Here is a 15,886-nt window from a genome sequence, read left to right as displayed (position 1 = left end):
AGTTAGAAATTGAAAGAGAGACCACAATAGTTAAAAATCATAATCGAAAAAGAAAGGAAACGGAGACACACAGGAAAAGAAGGGGAAAAAAAGGGAAAACAAGGAAAAGTACGTCCGCAGAATCCTTCAATGCCCATTGTCTTGGTCTTTGCGGTCGTTCCAAATTGGCAAGCCGATCATCTGGGGACACTTCTCGATTGCTAGTGATTGCGATTCCTCGCCTACGGAGCTACTCTACTCCCCTCTCTCCCTCCTTTCCATTCCTGGTCCCAATTGATGACCTATTTTCCCTTGTCTATTTTCCTTCTTCCTACTCTACAGCTCTGGTCATTCGTTTCTGCAATCCCGCGGATTTCTGTCATGGAGCTGTAGTGTCCTTTCTCGACTAGCCTCGTTTTTCTTTCCCTACCCACACCCCCTTTCAACGTCCCGCCGCTGCGACAACATACCGACCTTTCCATCCGCAATTGATTCCCGTCCTGTCGGCATTCGTCCACATTCCTCGCCCTCCCTCTCCCCCCTTTTCGCCGTCACTCAGCGCTCACGATAGGATCGCTCTGCATGTGGCGCTCCATTCCATCGATCGATCTGGAACAGAATTCTCCCCGCCTTCCGCCTTCCTCTCGTGCGCCCCCGCTCCCTCGGTGACCTCTAACAACATTTCTCGATCGGCCACTGTGACAACCATTGCGGGGTGTCCTTCGGGATTGCCGCTTCCTTAGCAGACATGCCCTGGAGGCCTCTGCCTCGCATCGCCTTCGCCGTCGCCATCTACCCCTTTCAGCCCTCCACCCCGGCCGACCTACCGCTGGAGCTCGGCGATGAGCTCTACATCATTGAACAAGGGGGCGCCAATGGCGAATGGTGTCGTGGCTACTTGGTCGCGCCGCCGTCGCTGCTGGCGGGCCTGACCAGCAGCAAGGGCCAGACCCTCGAGGCGCGCGTCTTTTCGGGCATCTTCCCCCGCAATTGCGTCGAGATTCGCGAGGTCCTCGGCGACGCCGACCCCAACCGCCCCGCGAAGAATGGCGACCGGCAGAGTTACCGCACCGACCCCGAGGAGGCCGATTTGCGAAGCAGCCTGGCTCTCTCGCAGGATGACGTGCACGTGGTCGGGGAGGCCTCCAACGTGGTCGTCGCCAAGAAGGGGAAGCCCGCCCAGATCTTCATCCACAAGCAGGACGACGACGCGCTGGCGAGCCCCAGGTCGCTGACCAACCACGCCATCAATTCGCCCGCCCTCCCGTATACGCCCCTCAGTCTGACGGCGCCCCGCGACGCCGACGCTCCGAAACCGGCCGCCCCCGTCCCCATGCTCAAGATCGGCGACGAGAGCGCCACCGCGCTGGCCGAACCGTTGGTCGACGAGATCGCCTCGTGCCTGCGGGAGTGGCATTCGACCAATCTCCACCAATTGCTGCTGGGCCGCCAGTACGCCGTCGTCGAAGAGATGTCCGCCATCGTGCAGGAGCTCGACTTCGCCCGCCGGCAGCTGCTGTACGACGTCCTCACCGCGCAGGAGAAGGAAGGCCTCCGCCAAGACGTGGTCTGGAAGCTGGTCCGCGCCAACAAGATGCTCGGTGGCGATGTCATCGTGCGGGACCCCGCGCAACGGGGCCGGTTGCTGACCGGCGAGGATTCCGCCATCCAGATGACGAAGCTCCAGTCGGAGATGAGCATGCTCGACAGCAGTCCGACCCAGCCCTCCGACGTCGCCGCTTTACATCACCTGCTGCTCGAGGTCACGGCGGTGTCCGGCAACTTCCCCGGCCCCGTGTCGCTCGCAATCTACCTGTGCGCCCAGTCGGAAACCGGCGCGCTCAAGTCCCTGTCCGAGACCTACGCGCTGGACATCCCGTCACCCGAGAAGTTTGTCAGCCAGGCACCGAGCGGCAAGCTGAAGACGCTCTTCACCGACCTGAGTGGCACCGACCTGGGCGACGGGTCCCCCGGCGGCGCCAAGTTGTACCTGGTCGTCGCCGTCCGATCGCTCGAGTCGACCGCGACCGCCGCGCTCCAATCGCGACCGTCCATCTCGCGGGAGGGCCCGGCGGCCGCCAAACCGAACGGCGGCACCAACCACGCGGCCAAGGGCCAGCTGAAGACGCGCCGGAGCATGATGTGGTCGAAGCCCCGCGGCATCCAGAGCCCCGAGCCCGTCAAGGAGACCCCGCGGGCGCCGCCGCAGACGTCGGACAGCACATCCAGCGCCAAGGAGCGCAGCAACGCCCCGGTGACCAAGGACACCAGCCAGGTCCGCACCGTGGGGGTCGGGCTCCTGGAGGTGTCCCAGATCCTGCGCACCGAAAAGGACGCGGAGCAGCTGATGAGCATCTGGTCCCCGTCCGAGGAGAGCAGCGACGACGGGGACGGGATCGAGTTCGACGGGTTGATCCGCGCCTTGCTCCCCAGCGCCAGCGGGAAGTATGTGCGCTCCCACCAGGCGGCGCGGCTCCATCTCCACCTGTCCCCCTTCGCGCATGCCGACGCCGACGCCCTGGTGCGGAAGAACCCAACCATCATGCATCACATCGTCCAGACCAAGCGCATCGGCTTCGCCCAGGCGCCCACGAAACCGCGGTCCGATATCTACCTGACCGTCTCCAGTGCTAGCTTCCCGCCGGACGCCCTGCTCTCGCACCCGCAGACGGGCCAGGTGCCCGTCCCTGCGCACACGGGCATGCGCAACCTGCAATTGACCCTGGAGGTCCGGGCGGCGTCGGGGGCCCGGGTCGACAAATGCGTCTGCCCGTCCTCCAACGCCCCGGCGCAGACCGCGTGGCGCACCACGATCGCCGACCGGGGCACGCCGTGGAACCAGACCATCCGTCTCAACGTGCCGTCCGAGCAGATCCCTGGGTCCCACCTGGTGATGAGCGTGGCGGATTCCCCCGGGTTCCCGTTTGCGCTGGCGTGGATGCCCCTGTGGGATAACCAAGCGTTCATTCGGGATGGCCCGCACTCGCTGCTGCTGCACGCGTACGACAAGCTCACGTCAAACGTGGAGAACGGCAAGGGGGCATACCTAAGCCTCCCGTGGAGCTCGTTGGGGAAGAACGAGTCGACCAAGGACGAGGCGGTCACGGGCCCGTTGGCCACGCTGCGCCTGGACACGCACCTGTGCAGCACGGAGTATTCGCAGGACCAGGTCATATTGAGCCTGCTGAACTTCCGCGAACGACCGGTCGACGAGGTCCTCGACACCTTGAAGCGGGTCCTCTTCGTGCCGGAGATCGAGATCGTCAAGCAGCTCAGCGGGGTGTTCGACGCGCTGTTCGGCATCCTGGTGGACAACGCCGGGAACGAGGAGTATGAGGATCTGATCTTCCACAATCTCGTGACGGTTCTGGGCATCGTGCACGACCGACGGTTCAATCTGGGCCCGTTGGTCGATCACTACGCCGACAACCAGTTCAACTTCCCCTTCGCGACACCCTGCCTCGTCCGCAGCTACCTACGTCTACTCCAGTCGAGCTCCGAGCCCAACCAGTCGCGGAATCTCCGGGCCACCTTTAAGGTGGGCCGGCACGTCCTCAAGTTCATCATCAATGCCCGACAGCAGCAGCAAGCCAAGGAAGAAGGGATCGGGATCACGCGCGTCCAGTCCACCTTCAACCGCGACCTGCATTCGATCTTCAAGGCGCTGGAGGAGCTCATGAAGAACCCCTCGCCCGCCATGGTCGGCAGCAAGACCTTGGTGGTTCAGCACTTCCACACGTGGCTCCCGGAACTCACCAAGGTTCTCCCCAAGGACGAGATGGTCATGATCGCGTTCAGCTTCATGGACGCGTGCAAGGACGTCAAGGGGATGCTCATCCTGTACAAGCTGGTCCTGATCCAGCACTACACCCGCCTGGACATCTTCGACTCGGGGTCGGAGCGGCAGGGCTTGATCTCCAGCTGTGTCGGCTGGCTGGCCCCCTACTGGGGTGGGATGAATTCGGTGTCCGACCTGTACCGCGATCAGGTCCGGCTGAACTGTGCCATCGTTGCGGAGCTGCTGAAGGAGCCGGATCCGCAGCTGTACGAGTTCATGCCCAGCATCGTGTCTTCCTACTACTCGATCATCCCGGAGGGCGTGGACGACACCGACTATCTCTCGCTGCTCTTCAGCAAAACTTTCCCGTTCCACATGAAACCCTCGAAGACCGTGCAGAAGGTGGACGAAGCCTTGGTGGAACTCTCTGCGGTCATGGCTGCCGTCGCGGCGGTCCCCCATCCCAAACGGCCGCGGCTGAAGGGCCTGGACCTGTCGTCCTTCCTCAACCAGGCGTTTGAGGTGCACACGTCGATTCTCAACTGCGAGCCGTACCCCGAGAGCTGGCTCAGTGTCCATATCTACAACCACCGGGCCACCGTCAAGAGTCTGGAGTTCCTGGCCACCATTATGATGGACAAGTTCCTCCCGGGACCCGATGATGCGGAGTCGTTTGACACTCGAATGTGGGAGAACCTCTTCCTGACCCTGTTGAAGGTTGTCTCCAGCAACGTTCTCGCCCTCGAGACCTTCCCCGAGCAACGACGACGTGCGATCTGGAAGATCGCCGGTGACGTCCGAGAACAGGGTGCGGCCCTGCTGCGCGCCAGCTGGGAGGCCATCGGCTGGGAGACCACGGACGAGGAGCAAGAGCGCTTCGGGCTGGAGCGGTTTGGCGGCTACCAAGTGCAGTATGTGCCTGGTCTCGTGGCTCCTATCATCGAGCTCTGCCTCAGTGTTCACGAAGGCCTGCGGCATGTGGCGGTGGAGATCCTGCGGACGATGATCCTGAGCGAGTGGACCCTAAACCAGGACCTGTCCATCATCGAGACGGAGATCATCTCCAGCCTGGACAACCTCTTCAAGTCGAAGAATATGAGTGAATTTGGCGTCCAGAAGCTCTTCATCGGGGAGCTGCTCGAATACTTCGAGGCCTGCGAGGCCTTCGATCCGGAACTCACCAACGCCGTCAAGGGCCTCATCGGCACCGTCGACGAACTGCTCGATCTGTTTGTGGCGTCGCAGAGCGGTTCCATGGCCGAGAACATGCACACGCTCCGACTGATGGAGTACATGAAGGACATGGGCCGGGAGGATATCTTCATCCGTTACGTTCATGAGCTGGCCGAGGTGCAGGCTGCGCAGAGCAACTTCACCGAAGCCGGTCTTGCCCTCCAATTCCATGCCGACCTGTATGAATGGGATCCGAAGTCCGTGGCCCCACACCTTCTCAACCCCAGTTTCCCCGAACAGACCGCCTTTGAGCGGAAAGAGACCCTGTACTTTGCCGTGATCCAGCATTTCGAGGACGCCAAAGCCTGGACGCATGCCCTTGCCTGCTACAAGGAGCTCGCGCTGCAGTATGAGGAGACGGTGATGGACTTTATGAAGCTGTCGCGGGCTCAAGGGTCGATGGCCAAGATCAACGAACGTATTGCTAAGGAGGAGAAACAGTTCGCACGATTTTTCCGCGTTATCTACAAAGGCCTGGGCTTCCCGCCAACGTTGCGTGACAAGGAGTTTATCCTGGAATGTTCCCCGACCGAGCGGATGGCCACTTTCGTCGACCGGATGCAACGGGATCATCCGGCGGCTCAGATCGTGTCTACCGGGGACGTGCATGATTATGAGGGCCAGTACCTGACCATCACGCCTGTCTCCGCTTATCGAGACATGAGCCATCCTGTGTATCAACGGTCCAAGGTTCCATCGGGCGTCCGGGACCATCTCCTGATCTCCGAACCTTGCCGCTTCACGTCAACCCTGAAGAGACACGTTCGCAGCCCTAACGTGCAAGAGCAATGGGTGGAGAAGGTCATCTACACCACGGCGGAGTCTTTCCCGAATATCTTGCGCCGCAGTGAGATTGTCACGGTCGACACCGTCGCCTTAACACCCCTGCAAACCGCGGTCGAACGGACCTGGCGCAAGACCCAGGAACTGTTCTTGCTGCAACGGCGGGCCGTGTACGGGGAGGACTCCAGCTTGATGGGCCTCACGGAGGCACTGGAGCAGTTGCTCGACACCCAGTCTTCCTCCCCCAGCTGTGTCGCTCTCTACCGCGAGTTTTTGGCAGACGAGGACCCCGAGGGCAGTGAGGAGACACCTACACCGTTGGACCCGATGAAGAACGCCCTTGCCGTGGGACTGATTGACCACGCCTTGGCGATCAAGCAGTCTCTCGCCTTGTACAACCGCCCGGCACACCAGGCCACGCAAGCGGAGCTGCAGCGCCGCTCTGAGGAAGTGTTTGCCTCGGAGCTCGCTTCCCTCAGTTCTCTGGTGCTCGAGCCTTTGCAATTCCCCGTGCGCCGGTCCCTCAGCACCAAGACGGACCGCAAGCCGCGTCCGCGGGCTACCAGCCCCGAGGAGGAGTTGATCCGGACCCAGAAAACTGCCAAGAGCAAGCATCCCGATAAGCAGTCTGTGAGCCACCGGATCAGCATCATCAATCCGTTCAAACGCCACGGGGCGAGTAACTCGGTAGCCACAATCCAGGGCGAGTCGCGGCGGAGACGTTCCAACAGCCGGGTTAACGGCGAGGACCGCGATGACGATACCGCCACGGTTCACAGCCAAACGACGACTCGTTCTCGGGACACCCACGGCAAGCGGCGCAGTCTCTTCGGGGACTTCGGCGAGAAACTCCACCGACATACATCCCACCGATCGAACCGATCGATGGGCGCCGGTGAATCCGTCGCGGAGGGCACCCAAACCCAAGAGAAGCGACGGTCCCGCAGCGCGTCTCGAAGCGCGGCCGCCAAGTCTCTCGAGAACATCGGCCGGAGCAACTCTCAGCGCCATGTAAACGGGGTGTCGAACCATCGCGACCAACCGGCCGTGACCAGTCCTCGAAATGGGGCAGCAGCAGGAGGAGGCAGTGGTGGTGGATGGTCGGCGATTCCCCCGATCATGGACCCCCCGCGGCCGGTGACGCAGAGCAGCATGCATTCCATCAAGAGTCCCGAGATACGCAGTCCCAGCAGCCTGTCGCAGGGACCCATGAGTCCGACAGGAGTGCGGGACTCGGTCCGGAAGAGGCTGAGTGTCTTCAAAGGCGTTGGACGAAAGAACAGCCGACTTGAGTTTCGGGACTCGCGCGCTATGACTGTCCATGAGGAGTGATCCTTCTTTACCCCATTTTCCCTACCTTCTCTTTCATTTACAGTTCCCTATTTATTCTTGTAATGTCTGGACATTAATGAGTGCTGTCTTTCCTTTCATCTTCTTCCCTTTGATTCATTTTCAATTTGTCTTCTTACTGGTTGGATATAAGCCGTGTTGAGCTTTATACCTTGATACCTTTAAACCTTTATACCTTGACTTACCTGATTACCTTGACTTACCTGACTTACCTTGATATACCATACTTCTACTGATGTTTTCCTTCACCATCTATTATCTACTCATCTGGTACGGATCTCATATCCAATCCGTTGAGACCATCTCCTTCTCAGATCGCATGGCGGCTCTCATTTGTTCATTCGCTCATGTACATTACTGCGATTGTCCGACTGGATGGATGTATACCCGGTTGGAGTTATTGATTCATACATACATTTGAAAGACGTGTAGATGCAGTAGATGTATTAGGTATCCATCTAATTACACGATATAGATAACCCCACAGTATAGACAAGTCATCACATAAACGCTCACAAATACTCACCCATATAACAAATAACTATAATATCAAAAGAAAAAAAAATCACCCCCCCACCTGAATAGGCAGATCCAAATCCACCACCCAAGGCGCATTAACCGCTTCATACTCAACCGTACAAACACTAGCATTAATAAACAGCGTCTCATCCCCCACCCTCAACGGCGCCCCCGACCCCACCGACCCATCAAAATACGCCCCCCGCTCCCTAACCGTCCTCCCCCCATCACACTGAATCATCGACTGATTCCTCGAACTCCACTCATACCTAACAGCCCCATACCCCTCATGAATATGCCCAAACACATGCAGCAGCGGCCTCGCCCTCTCAACCGCCCGAAACAAATCCTCACACCCGACACTAACACCCCCCGGCACAACCCCATCCAACACCCCATACGGCGGGCCGTGCGTAAGCACGATATCCACGTCCGGAAAATCCGGCACAGGATGCGGCGCCGAAAACGCACGCCTCGCACCGGGCTGAGCCTCGCTCAGCTTCCGCCGCGGCGACGGCGGGTTGAATCGGTCGACCGCGCCCCGCTCGTACGCGAACGCCCACTCGCAGAACTCGGGCGTCCACGGTGAGGCGTAGACGGTGAATGTGGCGCCTGTGCTGGGCACGCGCAGCCGGTGCGTGCCTTCTTCGAGGTAGATGATTCCGGCGGCGCGCGCGGCGGCGTCTGTGTAGAGCGCTTTGACGACTGCTGGGTCTTCGGTGGGGCCTTCTTGGGGGAGACTGTTTTCGCCGGAGGTGTTGTCATTGTCATTGTCGTTATCCCCTCCGCCCCCAGCAAGGAACGCCTCCCGTCCAGCCGTCGCAGACGAACCCTTATGTCCGGAGCGATAGCGATGGCGGTAGTGTCCGATGCGATGGTAGTATTCCTCGTCGAGGGTGATATCGTGGTTCCCCGGGATGACGAGTTTAAGTTCTGCGGGGGCGGAGGCGAGGAGCTCGACCATGCGGGTGTGTTCTTCGAGCCGGCTGACTTTTGTGAGGTCGCCGGCGTGGATGAGGACGTGGGCTTTGGGGAGGGGGTGGCGGTAGGGGTTTGTGGTGTGGGCTGGGGAGACGGGGAGGGTGGTGTGGGTGTCTGAGAGGAGGCAGAGGCGGGTTTTTGTGGATGGCATTTTCTTTTTTCTTTTTCTGTTTGGATTTGGGGATATGAGGATATGGATGTTTATGGATATGTATGTGTATGTACTTTTTGGTCTATGTTTAAAGAAGGGTGTGACTTGCTGAGGTGTTGATGTGGGTTGTGGATACAGATACTGGATACTTAAGAGTTGATGGCGATGTGGGGCGGAGTTCAGTGTGATATGACGTCGTTTCAACGGATGTGAATTTCCATATACGGGAGTTAGAAATCTTGCTCGGCTACCAATAATAAGTAATAATCTACATATTATTCATCAGGATCGTTTATTGTCAGAGTTCTATGCACCTATCAAAGATGCGGGAGATATATTGCAACCCCGAAAGATAACCCTCCGTTGTTAAAACCCCCAACATACATGTCCCGTGTGCTTCCCTTTTTTTTTAGGATCTGCAAGCTTACTTGCGGATAGCCTTCTGGTAGAAAGCCAGCTCATCACCCTCCAGGATGTAACCGTCGACACGGCCGCTCTGGCCGGGACGCGAGGCGATCACGGCGTAGACACGGCCGGACTCGAACTGGCGCTCGACGGCGGACTCGACCTTGCCGGACTCGGCGAAGCGGGCAGCCTGCTTCTTCTGCACGCTGTTGCTCTTCTTCTCCTCGGGGACCTCGGACTTCTGCTGGCGTCTGCGGCCGATGGGCTGGCCGTAGTGGGCCTCGTACCACTGACGGAAGGGAGCGGCATCGATCTGGACGACGGCGGACTTGGTCAGGGTGTTGGTGCGGACCAGCTCGTTGTTCGACGGGTGGTAGGCGACGACGATGACACGGGTCTTGCGGGAGATACCCTCGGAGCCCCACGAGAAGTTACCGGACTCGAGACGGAGAGCACGGAACTTGCGGTTGCCACCACGGGTGCGGACCAGGTGGATACGCTTGGCGCCGATACGGGTGTTGGCGGTCTGGCGACCCTTCTCGAACGCTCTGGATTGACGAGACCATCAGAATCTTTCTTCATGTGTCATTGCCTGGGGGGGTGAGCCCCCGGCAGACGGAACGCCCTGCAGTCATCCCCCGAAGGAGACCCTGCAGGTCCGTAGTTCCTCGGTCTGTTGTAGTGTCGAAGCATACCTCTTCTTGCGGTACTGGGAGCGCTTGGCACCGGTGGCCGAGCGCTTGTGGCGGGAGTCACGAGAAATACCCATTTTTGCGGTTGGAACTGGAGAAGGAATTCATCACGTTAGTAAATGACATGCTGGGAGGGTGATCCCTCCCAATGCTGTCTCCAGATCCGGTGTGGTTTCCAGTTGTGATCCTTTGCCGATGGTTCGAGAATAGCAGGTTCAGTCAATCGAATTTGCAGCTGTCCACAAATTGCACACATCGTGGCATGCCAATGCGACGAAGCCATAAGCGATGCACCAATGCTCTTTCTTGATCTCTGGCTATCTTCCATGATCTCCAACTCCAGACTGTCGGCTGTTCAACCGGATCGTCGTGTCGAGAGCTGAGCGCATGTCGAAACTCCAGCAAAAGGACCGTGGAAATCTAGAACAGACATTGGGAAGGGATTCGCAGCAATAAACATACCTTTAGAGATTCAGTTCTTACCGGGAACGCGAGGGGCGGGGGTTGTCGACGGATGAGTTGCTGGACGGGAGACTCTCGTGATGGTTTCGAGGACGAATTTCTCGTCTGTGGGTGCGTGACCCTCCGAGCCCTAAGTGCCCTAACTCTAATCGGGTTTAATTGGATGACTAATAGCACGGCTACTTCCTTAGTCAGCAAATCATCTACCTTCTGACTAAGCAGTTATTATGTTCCTAAATAGGTTAGTGTATATCGCTGATAAGGCTCATGCAGGCATCCATTGTTGTATGCAGGCCAAATTGAATTATGTACAGTCCAGGTCCCTATCCTCTACTGATGCTTCTCCCGCTTCGACTGCTCCTTCTTGACCATCCCGTTGATCCGTACCCAAGCCGACATCCCCTCCACCACCGTCGACGCATACCACGCGCACCACACCCCCGACAGGAATGGGACGCCGTGCACCCGCAACCGCTTCCAGGCCAGCAGACTCGCCTCGACGATGTGGCAACCCAAGATACCGAAGAACAGATGCGGCTGGTACTGGTGGCAGAACTCCGTAGCGTTGGGGAACTTGTCCAATCCGACCGTCTCGTAGACCGCCGAGCCGGGCAGGAAGTGACTGCGCCGGCTGAACAGCGCGAAGAAGGCCGCGCAGAGCCCAAAGGCCACGATCTGGCCCCCGCGCGGCAGCTTGTACTCTTTGATCACGATGTCCGACAGGCCCAGTGTCGCGAGGCATTCCTTGTGCATGGCCACGACGCGCGCGCGCGTCTCCGAGAGGCTCTTCATCGGTGGGTCCAGGGGCACGGTGTAGCGGGTGCCCTTGACGCTGATGAGGAGGTCGTTCAGCGTGATGTCTTCGAGCTTTGCGGCGCGGGCGGTTCCTGACGAAACGTGGCAGTAGACGCGGAGGTAGAGCGCCAGGGAGTCTTGGTGGTCGCCATTCATGTGGTTGATGATGAAGGATTTATTAGACCTGGAGTCGCTGGAGGTCGCCATTGTTTTGGATTATTTCGTCTACCGCGTAGGTTTGCTCGGATTCTCGTAGTAAGGAGGGTCAATTGGATCTGGTGAGTCTAGAATTGCGATCGCAAGGATGGGGTAGCGAGGAGGAGGTAATCGTCGGGGGATGGTGAAGTGTGGGACTAGCCATCTCCTCTTCCGGTGCCGCTGACGATCTCTAGTAGTGTCTAGCTTGACCTCGGCTTCAGTGCGGAGCCCATGTGGTCGTGCTTCTTGACTATCTTTCACAACACCATCCCTTGTACTGCTAGGAGTCATATTAGAGTTGTAAACTATTTCATTTGGGTTCAAGTTGACCACTTAGGAGGTATGGCGTGATACCTGACTGTACACTGCCTCGGACTCCTGATCCAACAACATTGTGATCTTCTCCCTCTCGTACCTATTCCGGTCCTATCTCAGTTCTATCCCAAGTCTATCTCAGTTCTATCCCAAGTCTATCTCAGTTCTATCTCGATTACATGCGACCACAATGATAACCTACAATGTGTGCACACACCAGACTATGGTCTTGCCATTAGAAGGCTCACGGCTTGTTCAGGACCTTCCGAGACGCATCTACCAAACATCTACCAAAGTACAGCGGAACCTACAACTCCAAATACTCGGAAGATACTAAAAAGTCCACACGTCGACTTGGCCATTTACAATAACATCAGAAGCAAAGCAATGTGGTATAAGAATCTTTCAATATTGACCAATATCAACACCACGCATAACCCAGATCACATCAACAGAGAAACAAATGCACTAACTCCGACCCAGCAATGAGAACCCAGAAATCAAATTCAAAGAACAGGAAAAAGAAAAAGGAGCATGGGCCCATAATCTTCATGCTAGCACAACCCGATGCTACCACACAAGCGGTCTAGGCATAATCTCGAAGGGCGAATCCGACCGCGGGTGCTAGACCGGCGTCGACCTGCAAGGACAAGAGCGAAATTGGCATCTCATCATTCATGCACTGCTCTCGTTAGGATCTGTTTATCTTAGAGATATATTTCTCAGGAAATTAGAGGCCTTGGGGAAACTTACAGCAGCGACAAGGTCAAATCACCATGGATGTGAGCCTTCAACTCCACTTCAATCTCGAGGTTCAATTCCAGCTTCAGCTTCAGCCCGTCTTGTTCGTCTAATGCACTCCCCTTGGGGGCAGCCATTTCCCCAGTGTCTCCGCTAGAGATGGTGGTGGTGTTGTTGTTATTGCTGGGCTGGGCTACCGATCGCCCCCCGGGCTTGACCATGGCTTGGCTGTTGTTCGCTTGGTCATAGTCATCGTCGTCTGAGTATTCATCCGAGTATTCGTCGGAATAATAGGCATCGTCGTCATAGTCGTCGTCACGCCGGCGTCGCTGGCGCCGTTGGTTCGACTGTTGTGGTTTCTGCTTGCCCTCGGTCTCGGACAGATCGTCACTGTCGTAGTCGTCGGTATAATCGCCGTCCGAATACTCGTCAGCCTGGAGGGCCGGCTTCTGTTGTTGCTTTTCGGCAGTTGCCATTGTTCAATGCAGTGCGAGATAACGGGGAACTGGATCTGAGATGATCGCACAGAAGGTACAAGGAAGTATAGGAAGTATAAGGAAGCAAGTGATTCAGCTGAACAAAAGATACAGCCAAGAAGATATGTCAATAGATATATGCGGGGACTGTCAGAAGATGATATCGATGGGGAAAGAAAGAAAAACAAATGATCGAAGGAAAAAACGACGACATTGGTTCCTTTTTCTTCTCTCAGTCACGCCCAACCCCCGGCCGCCACCCACAGGGGATTACGGACTGTCCTCGGATGACGTTGTTCTCTCGGCCGTGCAACCATTCCAGGTCCGAAACGCTGCAGGATGGCGCGGCGGCGCGCTGATCTCAGTATCCATGGTTATTTTGAGATTACAATGATTACACTGGTCAGCAGACTGGTAAACTTGGCAGGACTAAGGTTCATCAACCAGGCAGCCGATATTAAATGATGGAACCGATGCGGGCCCATGTGGCGCTTACTTTATGAATACGGGGGATGGATATCTGACTGGTACGTGGGTCCATGGCTCAACATGGCTCAACAATGGCTGCGCCCAGGATTCCGTGGTTACAATTTCCAAGGCGGTACTATATGTCCGAGATTGACCGTGTGTTTTTCCTGCTTATTCTATTTCATATTTTTTTTTTTATAGTTCTAACACGCGGTCACGATACTGCCTATCGATGTCTTGTGCTGGAGATCTTTCGATCTTTCGATTCTCGATTTCGATCAAAAGATGGGTCTGTGTGACGAGATCAATGACATTGGACCCCCATTTCAACCGCACTGACGTCGCGTGGCGTCATGGCAATCTGTTAAACGTCCAAGTGGATCAGAAATGGAGACACACGGCTGGTCGCAAATTTTCCGCCCGTCACGATTGGCCTCAACCCCAGCCATCGGGCCAGAAATCTGGCGCTAAGTATATTAAACAATTACCTGGAATAGAATAGCCGACGATCGCCAACGCCTCGATGAGACATCCAGGCAATATCGGACGACAAGTTGAGCCTGGTCCAAAATTTCTGCCACCACCACCGGTACCATTCTTCGGTCAGGACTCCGACGCAATATACCGTGGATACTTCGGCGTGGTCCGCATCTTACTTGGTGTGACCCACCCAGGAGTCAGCCACGGTGCAAGAGGCGTGGTCGATGTATTTCTCTGGACGGCCGAGGAAATTGCGGACCACGCCGACCCTGTAGCCCAGGGGGGGCGAGTCAGACAGTCCTTGCGCCAAAGACGTCATATCCCTCCTGCACATTCACACTGCCAACCCCAGTCATCCATGTACCTCGCCATATCCCATACCAGTCATTCTCCAACCGTGGCACAGATGACGCTGTTCTACAACCGATCGGCGTTCCTCTGGTCCAATCCGGGCAACGCCCGGCTCTCGGCCGCAGATGACGCTGACCGGTTTCCAACTTGATACTATAAAAGATGTTTTAGGCGCGGGATGCGATTACTTTAAGAAGACCATCCAATCTCCCCTACCACACCAAACCCTTCTGATCCTTTTCCTTTGCTTCTTTTCTCTTCAATATGGCCGATCAAGAAAACAACAACCCTCAGACTCCCAACGAGAACGGCCCTAGCTCTCCCCCACCAAAGGAAGAAGAGTCGTCCCCTTCCCAAGAACCCAAGCCAGAAGAAGAGTCATCTCCTTCCCAAGAACCCAAGCAAGAAGAAGAAGAATCGTCTTCCCAACCCAAACAGGAAGAACAACAAGAAGAAGACTCATCCCCACCTAAACCCCCAAACAAGAACCTCAAGAGGCCTCGCCCCAACCCCAACCCCAAGAAGAAGCCCCCGACGCCGACGTCCCCGTCCTCAGCGCCCCCGACGCGAGGAACCCGAAATGGACCAAGCCGTCGAGAAGCCCCGTCGCCAGCGCCGCCAGCGCCGCCAGCCCCAAGGAGACGGCGGCCCGCTGGGCGGCCTCGGCGGCGTCGACCAGGCCGGCGAACTCGTGCAGAACACCGCCGGTAACGCCGTCAACGGCGTGACCAACACGGCGGGCAAGGCCGTCGGCGGCATCCTGGGCGGCAACCAGGGCGAGAAAGAAGAGGGCGGTGGTGGTGGGAAAGATGAACAACTGCGGTTGCGGCTGGACCTCAACCTTGATATTGAAGTGCAGCTGAAGGCTAAGATTCATGGTGATTTGACGCTGGGTTTACTGTAAGCTTCCCTCCTTCCCTTCCCTTCCCTTCCCTTCCTTCCCTTTTCTTTACATGTGTTTCCCCTCCCTTATATCTTTAAAAAGAATGAGTGCGGTTCAAGACACTAACCGCGTTTGACCACAGAAACTAAACGATTTCCAGAAAATAAACAAACCCACCACACCAGATCGATCTACCATCTATCCACATAGAAAGATGATCTTGCCTCTCCACCGCAACCATCCTACATATCCTCCATCTCTCTCGTGTTTCATGTTTCATGTTTTGTGTTTGTCATCCACGGTGTTCAGATCGATAGGGTTCGATTTCTAGGTTCTATTTTCTGTTTCCATTTTGCGCGGTTGTTTCCGTTTTCTGTTAATGAAAGTTATGGGTTTCATCTATGATTACCTCCTCATTTATGTCTCCTTAGGCCTTATCTAGATAGCCGATAGCCGTCAATGTACAGTACTGGCTTGTCTCGTCTTGTCAGATTGACTCCAATTTGTTCGATCTGATGTCTAGGGTAGACGAGGACAAGTCGTGGAATGAACGAATCACATCACGTATTCAGTATTTAGTATAAAGGCTACACTATCTACACTAGTTACCTCTAGCTCTAGTAAATCTATACAAAGCTCGTTGGACTCAATATGGATAATATTACAGCTATGAATCGTAGTGTGACGTATGTATGTATGGATCTTCCACGCGTGAACAGTAGAATAGATCATACGAAAGAAGAGAAGAAGAGAAGAAGAGAAGAGAGAACAGTATATATGCAAAATCTCAAAGCTAAGCTAGCTAACTAACTAACTGACAGTCGTCTAATCATTGACAGACAGAAA

At 56.3% G+C, this 15,886-nt stretch overlaps 5 protein-coding genes across 5 annotated transcripts; 2 read left to right on the top strand and 3 right to left on the bottom strand.

Annotated features, from left to right (window-relative positions):
• Positions 1–727: 727 nt before the first annotated feature.
• P168DRAFT_235905 (guanine nucleotide exchange factor DCK1) lies at positions 728–7,105 on the top strand (the record flags this gene model as incomplete). The annotated part of the gene is made up of 1 exon (XM_024833497.1): positions 728–7,105. One exon carries the CDS (start codon positions 728–730, stop codon positions 7,103–7,105), a length of 6,378 nt encoding a protein of 2,125 aa, XP_024692940.1.
• Positions 7,106–7,688: 583 nt separating this feature from the next.
• P168DRAFT_297226 (40S ribosomal eS8 domain-containing protein) lies at positions 7,689–9,948 on the bottom strand (the record flags this gene model as incomplete). Its single annotated transcript, XM_024838161.1, has 4 exons — positions 7,689–8,382; positions 8,470–8,790; positions 9,203–9,727; positions 9,875–9,948. The coding sequence occupies 4 exons, from the start codon at positions 9,946–9,948 to the stop codon at positions 7,689–7,691; spliced, it is 1,614 nt and encodes a 537-aa protein (XP_024692939.1).
• Positions 9,949–10,612: 664 nt separating this feature from the next.
• P168DRAFT_290427 (DUF2470 domain-containing protein) lies at positions 10,613–11,380 on the bottom strand. The gene has a single exon (XM_024837207.1). The coding sequence runs from the start codon at positions 11,333–11,335 to the stop codon at positions 10,664–10,666; it is 672 nt and encodes a 223-aa protein (XP_024692938.1). The 5' UTR covers positions 11,336–11,380; the 3' UTR covers positions 10,613–10,663.
• A 1,014-nt stretch (positions 11,381–12,394) lies between these two features.
• On the bottom strand, positions 12,395–13,259 carry P168DRAFT_290425 (uncharacterized protein; the record flags this gene model as incomplete). Its single annotated transcript, XM_024837206.1, has 1 exon — positions 12,395–13,259. A coding segment is annotated over exon 1 (464 nt), but the record flags the coding sequence as incomplete, so codon positions are not given.
• A 1,336-nt stretch (positions 13,260–14,595) lies between these two features.
• On the top strand, positions 14,596–15,366 carry P168DRAFT_304641 (uncharacterized protein). Its single transcript, XM_024838863.1, has 2 exons — positions 14,596–15,057; positions 15,201–15,366. The coding sequence occupies exons 1-2, from the start codon at positions 14,738–14,740 to the stop codon at positions 15,205–15,207; spliced, it is 327 nt and encodes a 108-aa protein (XP_024692936.1). The 5' UTR covers positions 14,596–14,737; the 3' UTR covers positions 15,208–15,366.
• Positions 15,367–15,886: the final 520 nt, after the last annotated feature.

Source organism: Aspergillus campestris, assembly GCF_002847485.1.
Source record: "Aspergillus campestris IBT 28561 chromosome Unknown P168scaffold_6, whole genome shotgun sequence".
Taxonomy (NCBI): Eukaryota; Fungi; Ascomycota; class Eurotiomycetes; order Eurotiales; family Aspergillaceae; genus Aspergillus; species Aspergillus campestris.
This window is presented reverse-complemented; position numbering and strand designations above follow the sequence as displayed.